This window comes from Egretta garzetta, unplaced genomic scaffold (genome assembly GCF_000687185.1).
Source record: "Egretta garzetta isolate BGI_Z169 unplaced genomic scaffold, ASM68718v1 scaffold319, whole genome shotgun sequence".
Classification (NCBI taxonomy): Eukaryota; Metazoa; Chordata; class Aves; order Pelecaniformes; family Ardeidae; genus Egretta; species Egretta garzetta.
Window position 1 is genome coordinate 1,088,546 of NW_009260769.1, and position 18,160 is coordinate 1,106,705.

An 18,160-nucleotide genomic window follows, 5' to 3' on the forward strand; every position below is an offset into this window, starting at 1 on the left:
TCGCAGTGTTTCCATCCCAGGTATTACTCAGTCATCAGTACTCTCTTCTTGTCGTGTTTCAGGCTTTTATCTCATTTTGCACAATTCAGCCATATCTTGTCCCTTTAACCTCCCTACTAGTTCATATAACTCAGTATGATTCTGCCTGGGGAAAGATTTTAATTAACAATGGGTAAAGAATAAAGGGAACAAACGGATTTTTAAAAACACTGCTTTGAGACAGGCAGGTGATTTTGCATTTTGATTTTTTGTTTTATCAGGTAATTTCTCCTGTTTATTTAACCGGTGTGTATGGATACGGGTCCTACAAAACTTGAGGTTCTGTGCCTTTGCTTCTTGCATACCCAGCAGTCATGCTGAAGCTGGTAGGCGTTGTGGGTGTGCAAGAAGGACTGAGAGTTGAGGTCTTCTTCTGTCTCTCTTAGCCTTTAGCCTGTGGATTCCTAAGCAAAGGCTATCGTGAATTTTCCAGAAAAAGGTCTTGGGGCATACGTAGGAAACAGGCCTCTCAAGGGATGCATTCTGTAGTGTGACAGCTGTAGGAGAGTTGAGAGTGTAATTTCACATGACATGATTGCAGTGTAATATACTATTTTGGTTCTCCTGGTCTGTATTGCTACGTCCTCTTAGAACGTTTACACTGGAGCTTATTTCAAGAAGCCTGTATGTAGGTTTTTTTGGAAGTACCATACTGAGATATCAAGGACAACGAAGCTGACATTGCGAGGGGTTGAGTACCCTTGCAGTGTTGCACTGCTTCAAATCCTACATGAGGTTGGGGCAGGTGTTCACATTTCTTTTCCTAATAAAATAAACACCTAAAGCTGCCCATGGCAATTAAAATCACTGTTTTCAGCGGAAGAATTTTTTGGTGTGCTAACTCTGAAATTAGTGATCTCAGCTGAGTATTTGAGGTGCCTTGGATTGTCCTATGTGGCCTCCACTTACAGCTCCCACAAGGCCTGCACACTGGGTCTGTGATACTGGGTGAATCACAATAAGAGAATTAAGAACTTTCTGGAGCTGCAAGAAGTTTTTCAAGTTTTGACTTTCAATCAATTATAAATTTTGGGGATCTATTGTGATTTCTTACCTCTGCTACTGTTTTCCACCAGTTTAAATCTGGTCTGAAAACAAAAGTTGATGGTCCCTATATAGGCAGATCACTATAGATCTGTTCTAACACACTGCTATAAATGTGTGTCCGGGGTGAGATATAGAAATAAATAACTGCATTGCTTGAATATAGAAATAATAATATTACCATGTTTGAATAAATAAATAAAATGAAATTTTATGCATTCTGGGGACAGCCCACACCAGGCTCTGTGTGCCAGTGCAGAGTGTTAATCTGTGATTCTGTGCTCATCTTTAAAAGTTTCTGTTGCTTTGGAAGGAATCTGTAGAGCGCCAGAAGCCAGTGGCTTGTGCCATCACTCCAAGTGTTATTGTACGTTGAGCTAGGAACATGCTATACGTTATTAACTAAAAGGTGTTTGTTAGTGTGTTTTTATTACCTAGCTGTACTCTTATTCTACAACCTTTAAGTAAAAAATCTGATAATTCTATTCAGTAGGTCTAGTTTTGACCTTACATATACTGATTCTTACAGTGATTGTGAATCCATTGACTTCAGACACATTACTCCTGATTGCACCAGGGTCATCTCATAATGAGGGGCCAAGGTATTAAATGGAAATGAACCCAATAAAGCCATCAAGCTCAGACCTACTCTGTCCTCACATGCTTGATCTGAACAATAAGAACTGGTGATTTATAAATTGTGTTGTCTGTTTGCTTCTTCGTCATTTAATTCTTTTTTTCCATTGAATAAATGAAGATGTTCTGACCTTAACTCATCCCTTGTGAATTTGTTTGAAAAAAGCAGGATAGCTGTACCCCTTAAATGTGACTCAAGCTTTTGTTCAGATTTAGTGAGCGTCATCTTATTTTTTTAAAGGAAACACATTTCACTTGACCTCTAGGATCTGGCAGGACTTGCTGCATCCTCTTTTTCATCACTTTATCTCCATGGCTTTTTTTTTTTTTTTAATATTTTTCTACATTTTCAGAAGGAAGATTGGCCAATGCACAAGCTAGAGTGTTCTGCCATGTGCGCTTTTGGGCAGAACTGGAATCCCTCGGAGACTGTGAGGCTAACAGCGAGGATCCTTGCCAAACAGGTGAGCAGGAGGCTAGACTTGGGAGGTACCTTCCTACTTTGGGTGCCAGGGAAGGCAGGAAAATGAAAATTGACCGACAGTAACTGTCCCTGCAAAGCACATACATACTAGCTTCCTGTGTACGGACGGGTGTAATATAGAGCGTGAGCAGCTGAACAAACTGGCCATCAGACCACTGTAGCAGCATCAGGGCCGCCATAGTCCAGCTGGAGACTTTGGGGGAAGATGGCAAAAGGCTAGTGAAGTTTTAAGCTGTACATCTGGAACTTGCAGTCAAGGTACTATTGAACAGAGTCTGGAAAAGTTTTACTGATAGTTTCAGAATGTGCATGGTGTTTCAGCCTCCATTCTGTTAGATTGGAGCTCTTGGATATGTGTGTAGGCTAGCACCAAGGCCACGCCGTTGAAGAGAAAGCAGAATGAGACTTGGTATATGTGGTTAAATTCTGAGGAATGCTCCTAGTGTTATATGAAGAAGTTGCCTGTTTTATTATTTTACAGCTATAACTGCGTAGCATTGTGTAGTATATAACTGCTGGTACATTTGTGAGTCAAGAACACTTCTGAGGTATTCAGGTTTAAATATTTACAATTACTGGAGTTAACTGGTGAAAAACAGAGTCTGAGAGAGAAATCTCAGGCCCTCAGTCTTTGGAGAAAAAGGATATTATTAGTAAGGAAATAAGATTGCAACGTCAACCTCCATTTCAGTGTTCCCTAACTGTATGGATACTGAGGATAACAGAAGTGCTTACAGGGAGGGGACAGGATTCATGAGTTTCAAGGTTATTATGATGTGTATCTTTGTAGAGCTCTAAACTCTCTCTGCAAAAACAAATCCTCTTTGAAGCATATTTGTGTGATTGAGGTCTGCTTATGTGACAGGGGCAACCTGGATACTGTATGTAGCGAGGATTTTGGTGGCCTGCTGGGAAGGTAGCTGCATACTTGCTGTGCGTGTAGATGTATGTGTGTGTGGCTTAATTAAGGCGTGGTTTAGTGGTGATCCACAAACAAAATCGAATGTTTAATGACAAAGTCATTGGAATAAATTTGTGCTTTTATCGCTTACAGGGAGGGGGGTGAACGCTACATGTCATATAAAAGCTAAATATGCAAACCATAGTCCCTGAACCTCAGCTGCTGGGCCACCTGCAAAGCCATATTTAATGGCCAAGATTACAAAGAAGTGGCCTTAGGCCAACAGTGGAGCATTGCTTTTGAACTCTGTCAACAGTCAGTTTATTCACTTTCCTCAAAGCGAAGCCTGTCTCCTGCCTGCTTGCTATTGTTAGCAGCTTTCTGGGTGTCTACAACAAAGCAAATGACATATTTAAAATACTGTTCTGTATGTATATAAATTTGATAGGAGTTAATCTCTGGCTGCCTAATTTGGTGCAGAGAGAATATTTCTATGGCTTTACTAAGGGTAGTCAATTTAACTCATTGCTGTTCATAAAATTCTATAAATTCCATACAGTGTGGATTTGGGTTTGTTTTACAGGTAGGAGTTCCCAGTTTACGAATGAGTAGACAGAACTGCCTACTTAAAATATTAAAATATTTTCTTCTTGTTTTTTTTTTTCCGTATTGGTAGAAAACTCACCCTGAAAGAACGCAGTCGGAGCAGCTGCTTGCTGTAAAAGAGTTTGAATCACGTAAGTAAAAAAGGCTTGCAGGTAAACAGAGGCAGTTGTCTATATTCATGATTTGCTTTATCCCCTGGCCCCCCTCCATCAAAACCTTTCAGAGCATCCCACTCCTGTTGGAGGAAGGGAGTAAACAAAGAGAATTGTGGTTCCTCATTTTTTGAAAGTGTAGTGCTGTTACTTCTTTTTTTTTTTTTTTTCTTGGTCACTTGTGGGGGCTGTGAAACAAGGGTGAAAACCTAGACAGAATTAATTATGTAGCGTACATCCATCTCATGGCTTTTCTGGTACTCTAGTGTCTTTTGAGAATTGTAATGTTGTAAAATTAAAATAGCTGGTATTTGTTACCAGGAGGCATAAAATCAGAGACAGCACAGTTGCTTGATGGTGACAGTGACTAAGGGGCTAATTGCAGAACCCTCTGGACTGTGCTTCAGTATCTGTCACTGCCAGTCAAATCTGACATGTTATATATGATTGTGTTGAAATTCCATGTCCTAAATGTTCCAAAATAATCCAAGGAAGGAGATGAGGCAATGGCTTGCTTTTAACTGGAAGGCTACTGTTTACGTCCGGTGAGGCAGATCTAGAAATTGAGCAACTAGGGGACTAGTAATCATCCTGGCATGGTTTTCACTGGTCTGTTGTTTCTCTTTCTTGGTGCTGGGGGTAATATACAAGGAGACAATAGATTTGTATATTCATATTTCTCACTCTGATGGTTTCCAAAACCCTTTGTAAAATGCTGAATAAATGCAGTCATTGCTAGGACTTGAGGTAGGAGAGTAACCAAGCATAGCAAGATTACAGTCTTACTTGCTTCCTGGACAAAGGCTCCTGTCACAGCTGTGGGGACAACTGGGGAAATAAGGGGGAAAAATGCCAACATTTGACTTTGCCTAAGGCAAGGATAATTTTTACAGGTAGGTTAGTAGGATTGAGGTTGAGGAGGATGGGTAAGTGCTGAAGTAATTTCTGTATATTATTCTGCATTGCAGTTTGTCTTCAATAATTTATTAATTTGGGAGCTAAAAGGCTGAAATTATTTTCTGTTGCAATGTCCCCCTTGTCCCTTAGGAGCCCTTGTTTCGTTTCTGGTTTTGTTAGTAAAAATCCCTTGTTCCTTCTGCCTTGTTGACTCTCCTCATCTCTTAGCACACTTTTGCTGCATTCAGTAGTTGCCTTGCTCTTTGCAACACCCTGCACAGGAGAGGAAAAGGCACCTGGCTGTCAGTTGGAAGCTTGACATTTCTTATTTCTGATTTGTCCTAATTCTCATCAAATTGTCCCATTTCATTTTTCTCAGTATTTTTCGTGACTCTCGTGTCATTCACATCTTCTCTTACAAGTAATTTCCCCCTTCTTCCACTGCTTTGCAACCTTTTCTATTCCTGCATGTTTTTCTCTCCGCTATTATTTTGAGTTGGAGAGGGGAAACTGATATGTCACTGGCTCTCTTAGAGCAGGAGTGAACTAATGACACTGCCACTGTGGAAAAAAAGGATTAGGAAAAAAACTTTGCAACACCCTGCTCTTGAGGAGAGAGGAGGGTCCAGGAGTATGTGGTCGATCACCTAGCTTGCTCTGCATGGACCAGGCAGAAAAAGGTTCAGTGGCCACAGCTTTGGCTAGAACCTGTTGTGGGCCTGAAGGTAAATCTCTGAACAAACCCATAAGGGAATACACTTGGCAGGTGTGCTAGGACATTTCCACTGATGTTCCTGCTGTCTCCTATTATCCTCAGATATCTGCAGGTTAAATGCACCTCTGCTCATGGTCACCCTCTAGCCCATGGAGACATGGGCTTTCTCAGGTAGCTCATAAAGTTGTGTTAGACAGCTGAGATTATCTACCCACAGTTGATAGGCTTCTAGAGGGCTGGGGCTGGCTGTTTGCTAGGGCTAACAAATGCATTTTAAACACTGTAACTCTTCTCTCAAGAAAGGGAGATTTGTGTCTAATTACCTGCTAATGTAAAGATGTTAGAAAACGCTTTTTAATACTGCATGTTCTTGGAGTGCACCTGTGGCTTTGGCAGAAGCAACATTATGTTTATGGAAGAACAGACACTTCTTGCAGTACTTCCAAGTAGCTGTTCCTTGAGGGGTTTCTGTTTAAGTCCAGGCCTGTGCTAACCTAAGTCTAGCTGCAGTTCACGGGGGAGTGTTCCTGTTACTGAAATGGAATGTATTCTTTGTCCACAGACCTTGACAAACTAGACAATGAAAAGAGAGAGCTGATTCAGAACGACATTGCCGCTCTTCATCACTTTTACTCAAAGCACTTGGAGTACCCTGACAATGCTGCCCTTGTAGTTCTCTTTGCACAAGTAAGTTGGCTAGAACACAGCCTGCTTAGGTGTGTAGTGCCGTAGGATTTTAGCCTTTGTGAAAGAGGAAAAACGTTAACGGCAATGGAAACGGTAGCTCTTTGCTTATCTTAGTGAGAGCTGAGTGTACTTGATGGAGAAGATCCATTTCCTTAAGAAGAAGTGGCTGGACATGCCACTGAAGAAAAGGGGAAACAGCCTGTATTAGACCCTGTCAAAGTTAGGCTTCTTGTGGGCCAAGTGTTGTGCAGCTGGTTTTGGACTTGAATGGAAGGCTGCTGGTTTGAGACCCTGCAGAGGCAAAACCTTCGTTCAGGCTTCAAACTTGTAGAAATCCTTGCTGGTCAGGTCATCATTGTGTTTGACCTTCATGGGGAGTAAACTTCAGAGAAGTAGAAAGAGCAGTCTAAACCTTTTATCTGGTGTGTGGCTTTTAAATGCAGTCTGGTAGTTTGGTCATCTGGAGAGATGAAGGAAAGGCAGGATGTCTTGTTAGATAACTTCTGAAATGTGTCACCTCTTTTTTTCTCACCTGCTTTTCATACGCATCTAGATTGAATGTATTATAGTGGATGGAATAACACACCAGTGGCATATTGAAAGATCCATTTTCTTTTTCATCCTGTGCTTCAAAATAAGCTAGTTTTAAACTTAAACATCTGAAAAAAAGTTTAATTTTTTTGAAATCGGGGCAAATGTTGACTGCTGTGATGAAAGCTAAGATGGCAGTACCCTGGCTGGTAGAGCTGGCCATTTACCAACAAGGAGGCACTATTACTATTACCTTAATATAGAGGTACTGTTATTTTGTAGGGGAATGATTCTTTAGCATGTTTAGCATCTGCTCATCATCCATCGTGTTGTTTCTAATTATACATTTCCCTTCAATGAAAAGTTTGTTTCTGTTTTGAAGACTTCACAGTTTATATTTGTCAGAAGGATACTTTAAAGACATCCGTAGGTCCGGTTTCTTGTGGTGTTTCTGAATACTTCTGTTAGAATGTAGCCAGAATCGCCAAAGAGTACATTATTTTTGCTACAATGACTTTCACTTTATGTCCTGTCCTGGATCAGCTCCACCAGATCATGGTACTTTAACTGACTTCTGTGAACTGCTGACTCCCAGATCAGATATTTCACCTGGTCTTCTCTGTAGATGTCTAATGCCACCCTTAGGTGTCACCTTAAGCTCATCCTGATCATCAGGCAACTATCTGCCACTGTGGACATTGCAATTTTTTGAACTAAAATCTCCAAAGGTCATCTGGATGCTCTTCAGGAGGACACAACCTTTTGAGGTTTTAGCTCCAGCTTAAATCATTCTAGAAGAAGGGAAGGCATGTCTGTACTTGATATGTAATATCTAATAACTAGTTAACTTGACCTAAAACTAATAGTATGGATATGCTGCTGCTCCTTTGTTTTGCTTCAACATTTTCTCTGGCCTTGTGTTGTCTACTTTGCTTCTCCATTCAGCATTCTTTCTCCCATTCTTCTCTCTCTCTCTGTTTTCTACTGAACACAGCTAAGGTGTAATTGGTCCTTTTGAGTGGAGCGAAGATTTTTGTCCAAACCATCCTTGCCTTCCATTGGTCTCTTCTCCAGCTGTTGGTATTGTTCTACTCTCCTTTGTCCCAGTAGAACATTGCTCTCGAGACTTGCTCTTCCTCCTCAGTCTCACCTTGTCATACTCTTCAGACAGTTTCTCTTGTCCCAAGTTCCAGCATCTCATCCTTTCCTTGAAGACCTTGCATAATTTTATGCCTCCCTTTGCATGTTCTCTTTTCCACCGTTGGGAACAACCCAAGCTCTAGTTCTCTTGCTGTTGTCTCTCTACTCCCTCCACATTCCCTTTTTTAGTCATGCATTTGTCTGGTGAAGCCAGTGGTATCTCATCCCTTCTAATTCTTTCCCTTGTGTCATTTCTGGTATGATGCATGCAAGAAGTGGGTTGTCTCTGGCTTAGTGGAGGGGAGCTGATGATAACTCACTACATATTTTTAAGTATTTCCCTGTGATTCAGAACCATCAAGCTGTTCTTTGTGTCAGCCTTTGTAGCCTTATGTTCTTTCTTGCTGTTGATACAATCTTTTCCTTCTATTGTTTTTGTATTCAGCAATTACATTTTGGGTTTGGTTCAGGTATGCTCATACATTAGCTAGGGCAGTAGCATGTTCATTTGGAGAAACAGTGATCCTTTGGGTGCTACCTTGCTAAAAATAGTAGGATAAAGGTCAAGCAAAGATAGCAAAGATACCAGTGAGTGAATCAGAGAAACGGGGCACTTTCCTTAATTGTGAAGTCATCTTGAACAGTTCATACCTGAGGCATGGCTTTGGGAAGTATTTGTATGTTTCTAAAATCCAGTCCGAGCTGCGTTCTAGCTTGTGGGGCATATCATTGTTGGTAGCATTTGTTGTCAACTCTTGCCCTTCCAGAACAAATACTTAACACTGTACTTGATTTGACTGTTCCTGTGCTCATTGTAGCTTCAGCTGGACTTGGCCATGTGACAGTAGTTGTTTTAGTGCTTTTCTGGCACTTTTGTGAACATTTTGATGATGGTAGGGAGATGTTGGTGAATGTGGAGAAGGTTCTCTATGTTGGCATGTATGTGACTCATAGTGAAAGTGGAATAAAATACTTGATTGAGGTGTGTTTTGGTCACGAGAGTCACACAAACCACATGAAACAAAGCTGACACTCCCGTAAGATTCCCTTGTTTAGTGAGAATAAAAGAGGGAGGTGGTTTTAAAACCTGCTCGAATCTTTTCTGTAAGAAAGATTTGTGAACAAGCTCTTTTGATCCTGTGTCTGTTTAAATTAGGAATACACTTCCTCTTATACTCTGTCCTTTTTCTGTCCCCTCCTATTCTATGTCTTTATTAGGTTCAAGTCTTTCTCACTGCCCTTTTTGTTCTTTATATGTGCTTTAGCTGTGGCTGATATGTGCAGCCATTGATGGCAGATGTCACCATGGCAAGTCTCTGTAACATATGCTCCATTAAAGCTCTGTACTGCCCCAGCCCAGCTGAGTTTGCTGCTGTTCATCCCTACATTGCTCCTTTCATATGTAGTTCTGCGTCGGCCCTTTACTTGTCATGGCCAAATGAAGTTTCTTTGCCCTGTCAGAGTCAGACTTTTTTTCGTGTTTGCAATGGTCTTGCTTTCTCTGACACTCTCTCAAGCACTCTTTTCAAGCCCTATTTCTTGTGGTTGGCCTTCCAAGGAGCAATGCTCTAGATGTTGTGTCCTGAGCAGTAGCAAGTGTTGGACTGTCAGTTCTTTAGTGTCCTGCACGTTCCTTTGTTGTCCTCACTTCACTTTTTGAGATGTCGTGTAGCTCCCTGCAAGCGCTGGTGAGGTGGAAAGAAAATTGTAAGCAAATTACTGCAATTGACTTTGAAGTGTAAGAATGTGACATGTGAGTGTGGAGTACTTAGCTGACCAGAGGCTGATCTAGTCTCTTTCTCTTTTTCCTTAGGTTAACTGTAATGGCTTCACAATTGAAGATGAAGAACTCTCTCATTTGGGATCAGCCATATTTCCTGAGTAGGTTGATTTTAATATTTTAAAAAAGAGAATTAACTTAGTTAAAAACAAAGGTTCTTGCACACGTATGGACGTAGATTTCTACTGAAAGAAATTTACTTAAACACTTAATTTGTCTTAAGTATCTTTAATTAGCTAATAAAATGCAGCTAATGATTTGCAGTGGTTTTTTTTTTCTAAAATTTGGTGATTTTGATAAAATTGCGCTTGTAATTTGTTTTGAAGCTTAGATGGTGAACTATATGCAAGTTGGGAGGAAACAATTACTTGGCTAGCAGGTTCTGAACAGGGACATCATGTAAATGATCAAAGCAAAATGAAAAGGATTGCAGGTGACTTGCTCTATTCACAACTTTGTTTTGGCTGGGTATAATCCTTCACCTGGTGTTCTCTGAACAGCAACCCTTCTACCTTTGTTCCTTTGCAAACAGTAAATCCCTTTCATAACTTATTTCAGCCTCCTCAGATGTTTTAAGAACTGTGATGCTTTATGTTGCTATGACAGTGGAAAAAATATGTACAAGCTTCTTAGCTTTACAAATAAACTACAGATGTTAACTGTAGTTTGTAGACAGGGGAGCACTGCTCTCTTTTAAGGCTGAGGAACATTTCTTCTGTTTAAGTCTGTCCTTCCCACTTAATGTAGCAAAGGAGGATATTTTCTGCCCCTGTTCTTTGCACGCCCCATACTGAAAGTATTACCACTGTCTGCTTAGGCTGACTTCCTTGTGAGGCACAGATTATTAGTAGCTTATCTATGTCAAAGGAATCTGAAACTTACAGATGCCGAATTAAAGCAGCACCTGATTTTTGCTAAGTGCTGCATACAGACAGTAGTAGATAGTACTTGCTTTACAGATTCTCCTTCTTCAGGCAGGTCTGTCTGAAGTCCATATCCCTGATCCACAGATTGGAAATTAAGGCCTTGAAATGCCCAGGGTCAGAGTCATGGTAGAGAGAGGAGAGGAGTAAAGCAGGATGTTTTTGAAACATGTCCAACACCATCCTTTGTTTGGAAATCCTCAGCATGCAAGAGCCAGATCTTTCCTACTTAACGGTTATGCCTGTGAGGTAAATAGACTGAAGAGACAATTATTATTTTGGTAGATTGAAAGAGAAAGAATTAAAAATATACGTTTTTATCTCAAATAAGCAGCAAATTGCACTTTCTCTGAGTTTGGTAGTAAGGGGGAGTACTTTTCTCTAATGGTCCGAGTTTTTGTGTAAGTCGGAGACAGACAGAGATCTCTTCCCTCCCACTGCAAACATGGAGACTGTTTACGTTTGCACAGAAGCCAGCTAAAGTTTTAATGCCCATCTTAAGTTGCAATGCAGATTATTTTTATTTTCCTGTATTTGCTTGTTTCCTTTAGGTTAAATGTGTTTCTCTCTCCTCTGAGGAAAATAGTCTGTCTATCATAGGTATCTAAATAGGGTGTTGATAGTTAAGCTATGTGAACGCTCCCGTCAGCTGTCCTGTAGCACTGTAAGAATGGGAAAATGTTAACTTGCCTAGTCCTGCAATAATAGGATTTAAAAATTATAATGATTCATTAGCACAGCCATTCTCCATATCATTAGAATAAATAACAGTACAACAGATTTTCCCAAGGTTACCTTCATGTTAAGCCTCAGAATAAAAACAGTTTACAGAGAGAGACTGACTCAATCTTTCAGATTTATTTGTTTTGTGAAGTGGTGCTTAACTTTTTGCCTGTTGCATTTGGTAGTGGTGGGGGAAAAGGTTTACTTTTCTACTTTTACAGTGTTGCATTGATGAATCATAGCTGTTGCCCAAATGTGATTGTAACTTACAAGGGGACCTTGGCTGAAGTCAGAGCTGTTAAAGAGATTGAGCCTGGAGAAGAGGTAAATGCGCTGTGTTTGAATGTAGTCTGTACGTGTGCATCCTAGCAGTAGGATCCCTTCTGCTTTTCGGGATTCATTTCAGTTAGATGACACTTCAATAATAGGGGGGAAGAATCTCTTGTTTCTCAGAGAAGTGTAAGATGTTGCTTTGGAGAAGTTGGGGTGGCTCTGGAGGACTGGAGTGATTCTCGGAGGCAGTATCCTATTTTGTGCTGAAACAAGGGAAGGGCACCTGCAGCAGTCACTGCCTCTCTGCCAGCCTCTGTCTCAGTCTGCCCATCTGTAAAATGAGGCTGAGTTTACTGATGTTTGGCTGCTGCTTTGAAATTCCAGGATCAAAGAAAATTATTACTGCTATAATAGTTCCCAGTATAATAGTAGTGTATTGAAATTGAAGCCAGAGTAAACAAGGTAAATGGGTACAGATAAGTCCTCTAACTTCTGTTTGGACAGAGCATCCACAAAACATAGCACTTGGTCTTATCACCTCAGTGGCGTTTGCTGGGAAGTCACAGAGGAATGAGAGTGTGTTTTTTAGGTGGAGTGAAGCTGAACAGTGATGGATTCTGTGAAATTGAATAAGGCTCTGGGTTTACCTTGAGACTTCCTTAATCAAATAATGAACTTGGCAGGGAGTCTTCAGCAGCTGCTTTTTGCTTTAAAAAAAAAAAAAAAAAAAAGATGTTAAATAGAGTTGAGGAGGATGTTCAAATATCCGCAGGGGATGAAGACACAGAACATTCTACATTCTACCTGGGGATGAAGTTTGCATAGTTTCAATGGCTCGTTAATGTTAACTTAGCAGGCAAGGTTAATGCTGATCAAAATAAGTTCCGATTTGATTTTGATAACTCCTACCACTTTCTAAAGTATGTGGTAACAGTTTTGAAGAAGGGGAGAGAGGTTATTTTTGTGGATTTTAGCTGTTCACCCTTGTGAACAAGATGTGCTTAGTTGCTGGAGCCAAGGGTGAATGACTCAGGTGAACCACTTCTTTTTATGCCATTTACTAACAATGATTTCTCTGTGAAGTTGGCAGTCCCTGCAAATGCATTGTGGTAATGGGCAAGGACTGATCTTGGTTTCAGGATTTTACTCCAGAATCCTGAACATTTCAGCATTTTTGGGGAGGGCTTACTGTAGAGATGTGGAGTATTTACCTTGCTTGGCGTCGTCTTCTGATGGAGTTGTGTCTTAGAAGCTGCATGAGTTCTCCAGGACCTCATGGCTTTTGTGCATTCACTTTTCTGACACTTCAGAATTTTACAAATGTGAGCTTGTGGTTTTGCTTGTGCTCTGTGTGGTCTTATGGCCTGTGTCTCCCTCTTCAGGTTCAAAGCAGCCATTGCATTGTGATATTTTTAAAGTTTTTGTTGTAAATGCAGCTCCTGCATTTTGCATGCTTTGAAAATAGGGAAGGGAGGAGAGTGTGAGGGGAAAGTGTGAGATCTCACAGAGTAAGAAGAAGAACATGTACTGTATGAAATGACATGTACATTTTACATTAAAGAAGAAACGAACCTTAAGCATAAAGACATTTCAAGCAAAACATTTCAAATAACTGTACATGAGGAAATTGAACTAAAGCTGTTCCTTGGTTTGCAAAGTGATCAGCTGCACTGTGCATGTGATATATTTCTTGGGGGAGATCTCATTTTTAAAACAGCATTAAAGCTAGTTGCAGGGGTTCTTTTCTGAAGACCATTAAAGTAGAGGAAGACTTAAGAATAGTGTATGTGAAGGGCCTTTAAAATGTTCAAAAGCGGGTTTTCTTTGCTTTAAAATTTTGCTGCTGAAGTAAATCTGATATTCATTCTCCTAGAATTGGAGCACTGGGCCTCTATTCAGAGATCTAAAGGTCTTGTCCTAAGTTTCTAAATCTACTAGTGACTGCTGTTGCCCAATTTTTGTAGGTTTTCAGAAAGAAAAATTTGAGATTCCACCCTCCAGAAAACCAGGCTGCTGTAATTTATCCCTGGCTGGATACCTGAAATCATTATTTTACTTTTGAAAAGTAGGCATCCCTTTGTAGTCTGACAGGAGCCTGGGATTTATGCTTAGTTTCCTTATCCACACCTGAATCTTGCTGTCCTGGGTTTAAGCCAGGGTAATATTTGAGGGAAATTCCATAATTAATAGGAAAGGAAACACTTCTCTGTGAGATTGCATTCACAAATGGCAACTCCTGATGCTGCCGAGAGGCCTGGAATGCAAGGGAACAGGCAGGTGATGTGGCTGCAGGGATCCGCAAGTTGCATGAATATGTCATCATTGTACCACACATACCAGAACTGGTAGGGGTAAATATGTATAGTTAGGCTGCTTTTCACTGACTGCTGTGTTTTTACCATATAGGTTTTTACCAGCTATATTGACCTATTGTATCCCACAGAAGACAGAAATGATCGGTTAAGAGACTCTTATTTCTTTAATTGTGACTGCAGGGAGTGCATTACCAAAGAAAAGGTAATAAAATTGGTGTGAAATATGCTTCTGACTGTCAGGGCACCTACCCAGGTCCTTAGATGTAATATTATATCTGGTTTAATTAAATTTTGGTAAGGAGGATAAGGGGTGTGGGGGGTTGGTGGCTTTGTTTTTCTGCCTGGAAGACTTTCTGATACTCATTCTTTCCACTGTAATCATGACACATCAGTTAATGTCCTGGTAGGTGCCAATTTAAAGTTGAGCTACAAAGCAAAGATGAAAACTTTGTTAAAAGTAGCTAATTATACTGTGTCTATGCTACTTGGCCAAAAGAATTTAGCTCAGAGCTCTTTTTTTTTTTTTTTTTTTTTTTAACTGCAAGTTTTCTACCACCTCCCAACGGTGAATCTTGCTTGAGGCATTTCTGGGGTCCTGTTCTGGGATAGAGTCCTGCTGCAGTTCCTGGTTGAGACATCCTAGTCAATTCTAGGTGATGTTATGTGACATTGCTAGATGGTTTGAGACCCAGCAGAATCTGTAAAATGAGCTTGCCTGCAGTGGCACCATGTTGTTCTTCTCACGGACAGCGTGGTCCTGGGTCACAGCCCCTCATGATGCGCAGGCCAGATTTACGTCCATTGAGACATCACCTGATGCCCTTCCAAGGACAAAGGCAGGCAGCCAGACAGTGTTCTGTAAAACAAGGTGTTTGTTATTTTGAACAAAAGCACTCACGGGAGGTGGAAAAAGGCACCCAAACCCAGCAGATACTGAAACAACTGTGCCTGCCCTACTAATAGTTTCCTCAGTGTTCAGTGAAGGTCCTGGGAGAGTTGAGCTTCTGTTATTCCAGTCAAGATCGGTCTGGCTGGCATAATCTGATCCTTAAGGTCTAGATTATTTTTTCGCCCATTTTCACAAAGGTGTCCTTCTAAGAGCTGCTTTCCCAACTGACCGGACAACTGTCTCCTTCCTCTAAATGGTGTTGTCTTTTGTAACTTTTTTCCCACTTAGTACCCAATATTTTTGTTTGAGGCCATTCTGTTGATATCGTAGTTGTGTTTTTCCCCACAGTTACCTTGATAATTTTGCCACTGAGTTTAATGAAGCCAGGATTTCATCTGTGATTTCCAACAACATGCAGCTCTTGGAATCACCTATCACTCAGCGTCCTTCAGCTCTGGAAAGAGTCTCATATAGCCCTGTCAGCTGGCAGATGAGATAATAAAGGAAAAAGGAATCTAGCAACAATGAGAGGCTCAAACAGCAAAAGATGTCTCCAGGTTGCAACTGATTCTTCACGAAGTAGTAAGTTAGTTAGAAAGATAAGAGTAAGCGGAGCTGTCCAGCAGAAATAACGAAATATGTGGAAATGCGGTTTTGTCTGTAGATACGAAGGATCCTTTTCTGTATTTAATACCTCGTTTTCCACTGAGCTACCACTTGGTGGTAGGCCTAAGGCATTTGCGCTTTTCTAGCCTTAAAACTAAATTTGTTTTAATCCCTAATCTCTCGGAAGCAGTGAAATTTCCAATGTAAAACTGCTTTCATCACATAATCGCAAAGCTCTTGGATCTTTCAAAAGAAAGGGACTTCATGGAAGTAGAGAAAGGCAGATGAACTGGAAGGCGCAGAGGATTCTAGGATTCCCAGCCAAGGCTTTAGAGAAAAATTGCAGGTGCACAGTCTACCTTTGTTTTTACATTCTTTGAAGAGCTTAAGTTCCCATCTGTGTCTTTTTATTAGAGTAATTTTGTGTAGCAGGTGCACCTTTATTTGTAGGGCTTGGAACCTGCATTTATAATGTCCATTGTGTTTCCTTCAGGATAAAGAGAAAGTGGAAATCCGCAAGCTGAATGATCCTCCATCAGCAGAGACGGTACGGGACATGGTCAAATATGCCAGGAATGTGATTGAGGAATTCAGGCGAGCTAAGCACTACAAATATATCCTTTGTCTCACCCTAAATCCACTGTCTTTTCGTGTGACCTGAAAATCTTACCTGCTGGATTGCTTCAGAAGTACCTGCAGGAGAAACACTGGCCATTCGAAGTTAAACATGCCACCGTCCTCTTTGTGTCTGAAGAGTTGTCCCTGCAGACAAGGGGCGGTTTAACCTTGCAGGTGTTGTGGGATTGTGAGACCCCGTGTTTGTTCCTTCCTGTGCGGCTCAGTTTCTAAGAGCCCAGTTACGGCTGCCTCCACACAACAGTTCAGAGGCTGGTGTGAGCACGGGGTGTGTGGGGGGTGTGTTGGTCCACTGTAATCTTGCCTGGTTTTGAGAGACTGCGTGGGAGGCTGCAGCTATTGCTGATGGTCACAAGCCTGCCTGTTGCAACAGTGGTGCGATGCAGACAAAAATGCAAGATTCGTTGGGCCAGAAGCAGGCCAGGCTCTCTCATGCCTGATTCAGTACCCACCGCGTGGGGAATTTCACTCCCCCTTCTTCTGACACGTTGCTGGTGTGGCTGCTTTTTTTGTTGCTTTTTAAATCTGAAAGGTAGTTTTGTAGAGTATCTAAGTAGGAGGGGGAATAATCTCATGAGCAGAATACCTCTCTGAAGTAGCTCTGGGGTTATAGTGTGGATGCTTTGCCATTTGAGAGAAAAGAGGACTTCTCAGACCCATTCTGAACAAGTTTAAGTCACCTTCAGCATTACCAGGTAGTTGTCTCATCGCAGACCATTTATTTATTGGGTTCCTTGACTTCTTCATACCTCCTAGTGCATTACTGGAGATCTGTGAATTTAGCCTGGACAAGATGGGTGCAGTGTTTGAAGACAGTAATGTTTATATGTTACATATGATGTACCAGGCCATGGGTGTCTGCCTCTATGTGCAGGACTGGGAAGGAGCGCTGCGTTATGGGCAAAAAATTATCAGACCATACAGGTAAATATGAGGCTTTAATTTTTTATTTTAGGGCTCTAATTCAGTAATCTGAATAATTAAGACAAGTTTGGGCAGAGATCCCTTCTCTTGGTACATATTGTATAAACACGCTACCCATGACATTGCTACTCAGAAAGGAATGTTTAAATGCTGGGATGGGTTTTGTTACCGTCAAAATGTGACCTGCAGTGTATATCAGGTGACTCCGAAATCCTCGCTCAAAGTAAGTTTGTACCACCTTGGATACTGTGCTAGTTCTGTTTAGCCAGATAAGTACTATTTATTTTTAATATCCTATTATAGAATCATAGAATCATAGAATGTTTAGGGTTGGAAGGGACCACTAGTGGTCATCTAGTCCAACCCCCCTGCAGTGAGCAGGGACACTGCTGACTAGATCAGATTGCTCAGAGCCCCATCCAACCTGGCCTTGAATGTTCCCAGGGATGGGACCTCCACTACCTCTCTGGGCAACCTGTTCCAGTGTTTTACCACCCTCATTGTAAAAAATTTCTTCCTTACCTCTAGCCTGAACCTACCCTGTTCTAGTTTAAAACCATTTCCCCTTGTCCTAACACAGCTGGCCCTACTAAAAAGACGTTCCCCATCATTACTTTAGTAAAGCGGAGCTTTGAAGTATATTTGCAATCAGTATTTTGTATAAGGTAATGGAGGCAAAGCCTGCTTTAGCTGCCAACCTCCTGCCCTCTCCCCATCCTTTCTCTCTGTGCTAGCACAGCGGTCATGGTGGCAGGAGCACGGGGCCCTGTCCCTGGGCTGGGGCTTAGCAGCAGAGGGAGCTGGAGCCCAGCTCGGCTCCTGTGCTGGGAGGCTGTGGGTGCCTGATGTCCCTGATCTCCACTGCCCTGGAGCAGGAGGCGTGGGAGAATGTGCAGGCTGACGCCCCGTGTGGGGCAAGGCAGCACGCAGCCTCTGCAGGAAGAAATTAATACTCTCTCCTATAAATTTCTCGATGTTTTTGCACTAGTGATCTCATTCATTAGAGCCAGCCAGTTACATGCTGTATCTGATCCTGCCGTGAATCTCCTGAGCAGATTCTCATCTTGAGATGTGACTTTCCTGCCAGCTGGGGGGAGCGCAACTAAAGCTCTCCCTTTGGAGCAGATGCCAACGCAAAGTCACAGATCACTTGGCAGAGAGCAGCGATACAAAGAAGGAGCCAGCATTCCCCCCCTGGGGGCTCAGTACTATTTATCTTCCCTGGGACTTGCCCAGCTCCTCTGGCTCCCAGCCTGGCT

At 41.6% G+C, this 18,160-nt stretch overlaps 1 protein-coding gene across 1 annotated transcript in view; it reads left to right on the forward strand.

Annotated features, from left to right (window-relative positions):
• SMYD2 (SET and MYND domain containing 2) overlaps positions 1-18,160 on the forward strand; it is a 26,688-nt gene that overhangs the window by 5,547 nt on the left and 2,981 nt on the right. The window contains exons 2-9 of the mRNA XM_035901599.1: positions 2,073-2,183; positions 3,781-3,841; positions 6,037-6,161; positions 9,646-9,713; positions 11,480-11,582; positions 13,938-14,048; positions 15,835-15,955; positions 16,727-16,901. Of these exons, the coding sequence (XP_035757492.1) occupies positions 2,088-2,183; positions 3,781-3,841; positions 6,037-6,161; positions 9,646-9,713; positions 11,480-11,582; positions 13,938-14,048; positions 15,835-15,955; positions 16,727-16,901 (860 nt within the window). The 5' untranslated portion in view covers positions 2,073-2,087. The remainder of the gene's footprint in view (positions 1-2,072; positions 2,184-3,780; positions 3,842-6,036; positions 6,162-9,645; positions 9,714-11,479; positions 11,583-13,937; positions 14,049-15,834; positions 15,956-16,726; positions 16,902-18,160) is intronic.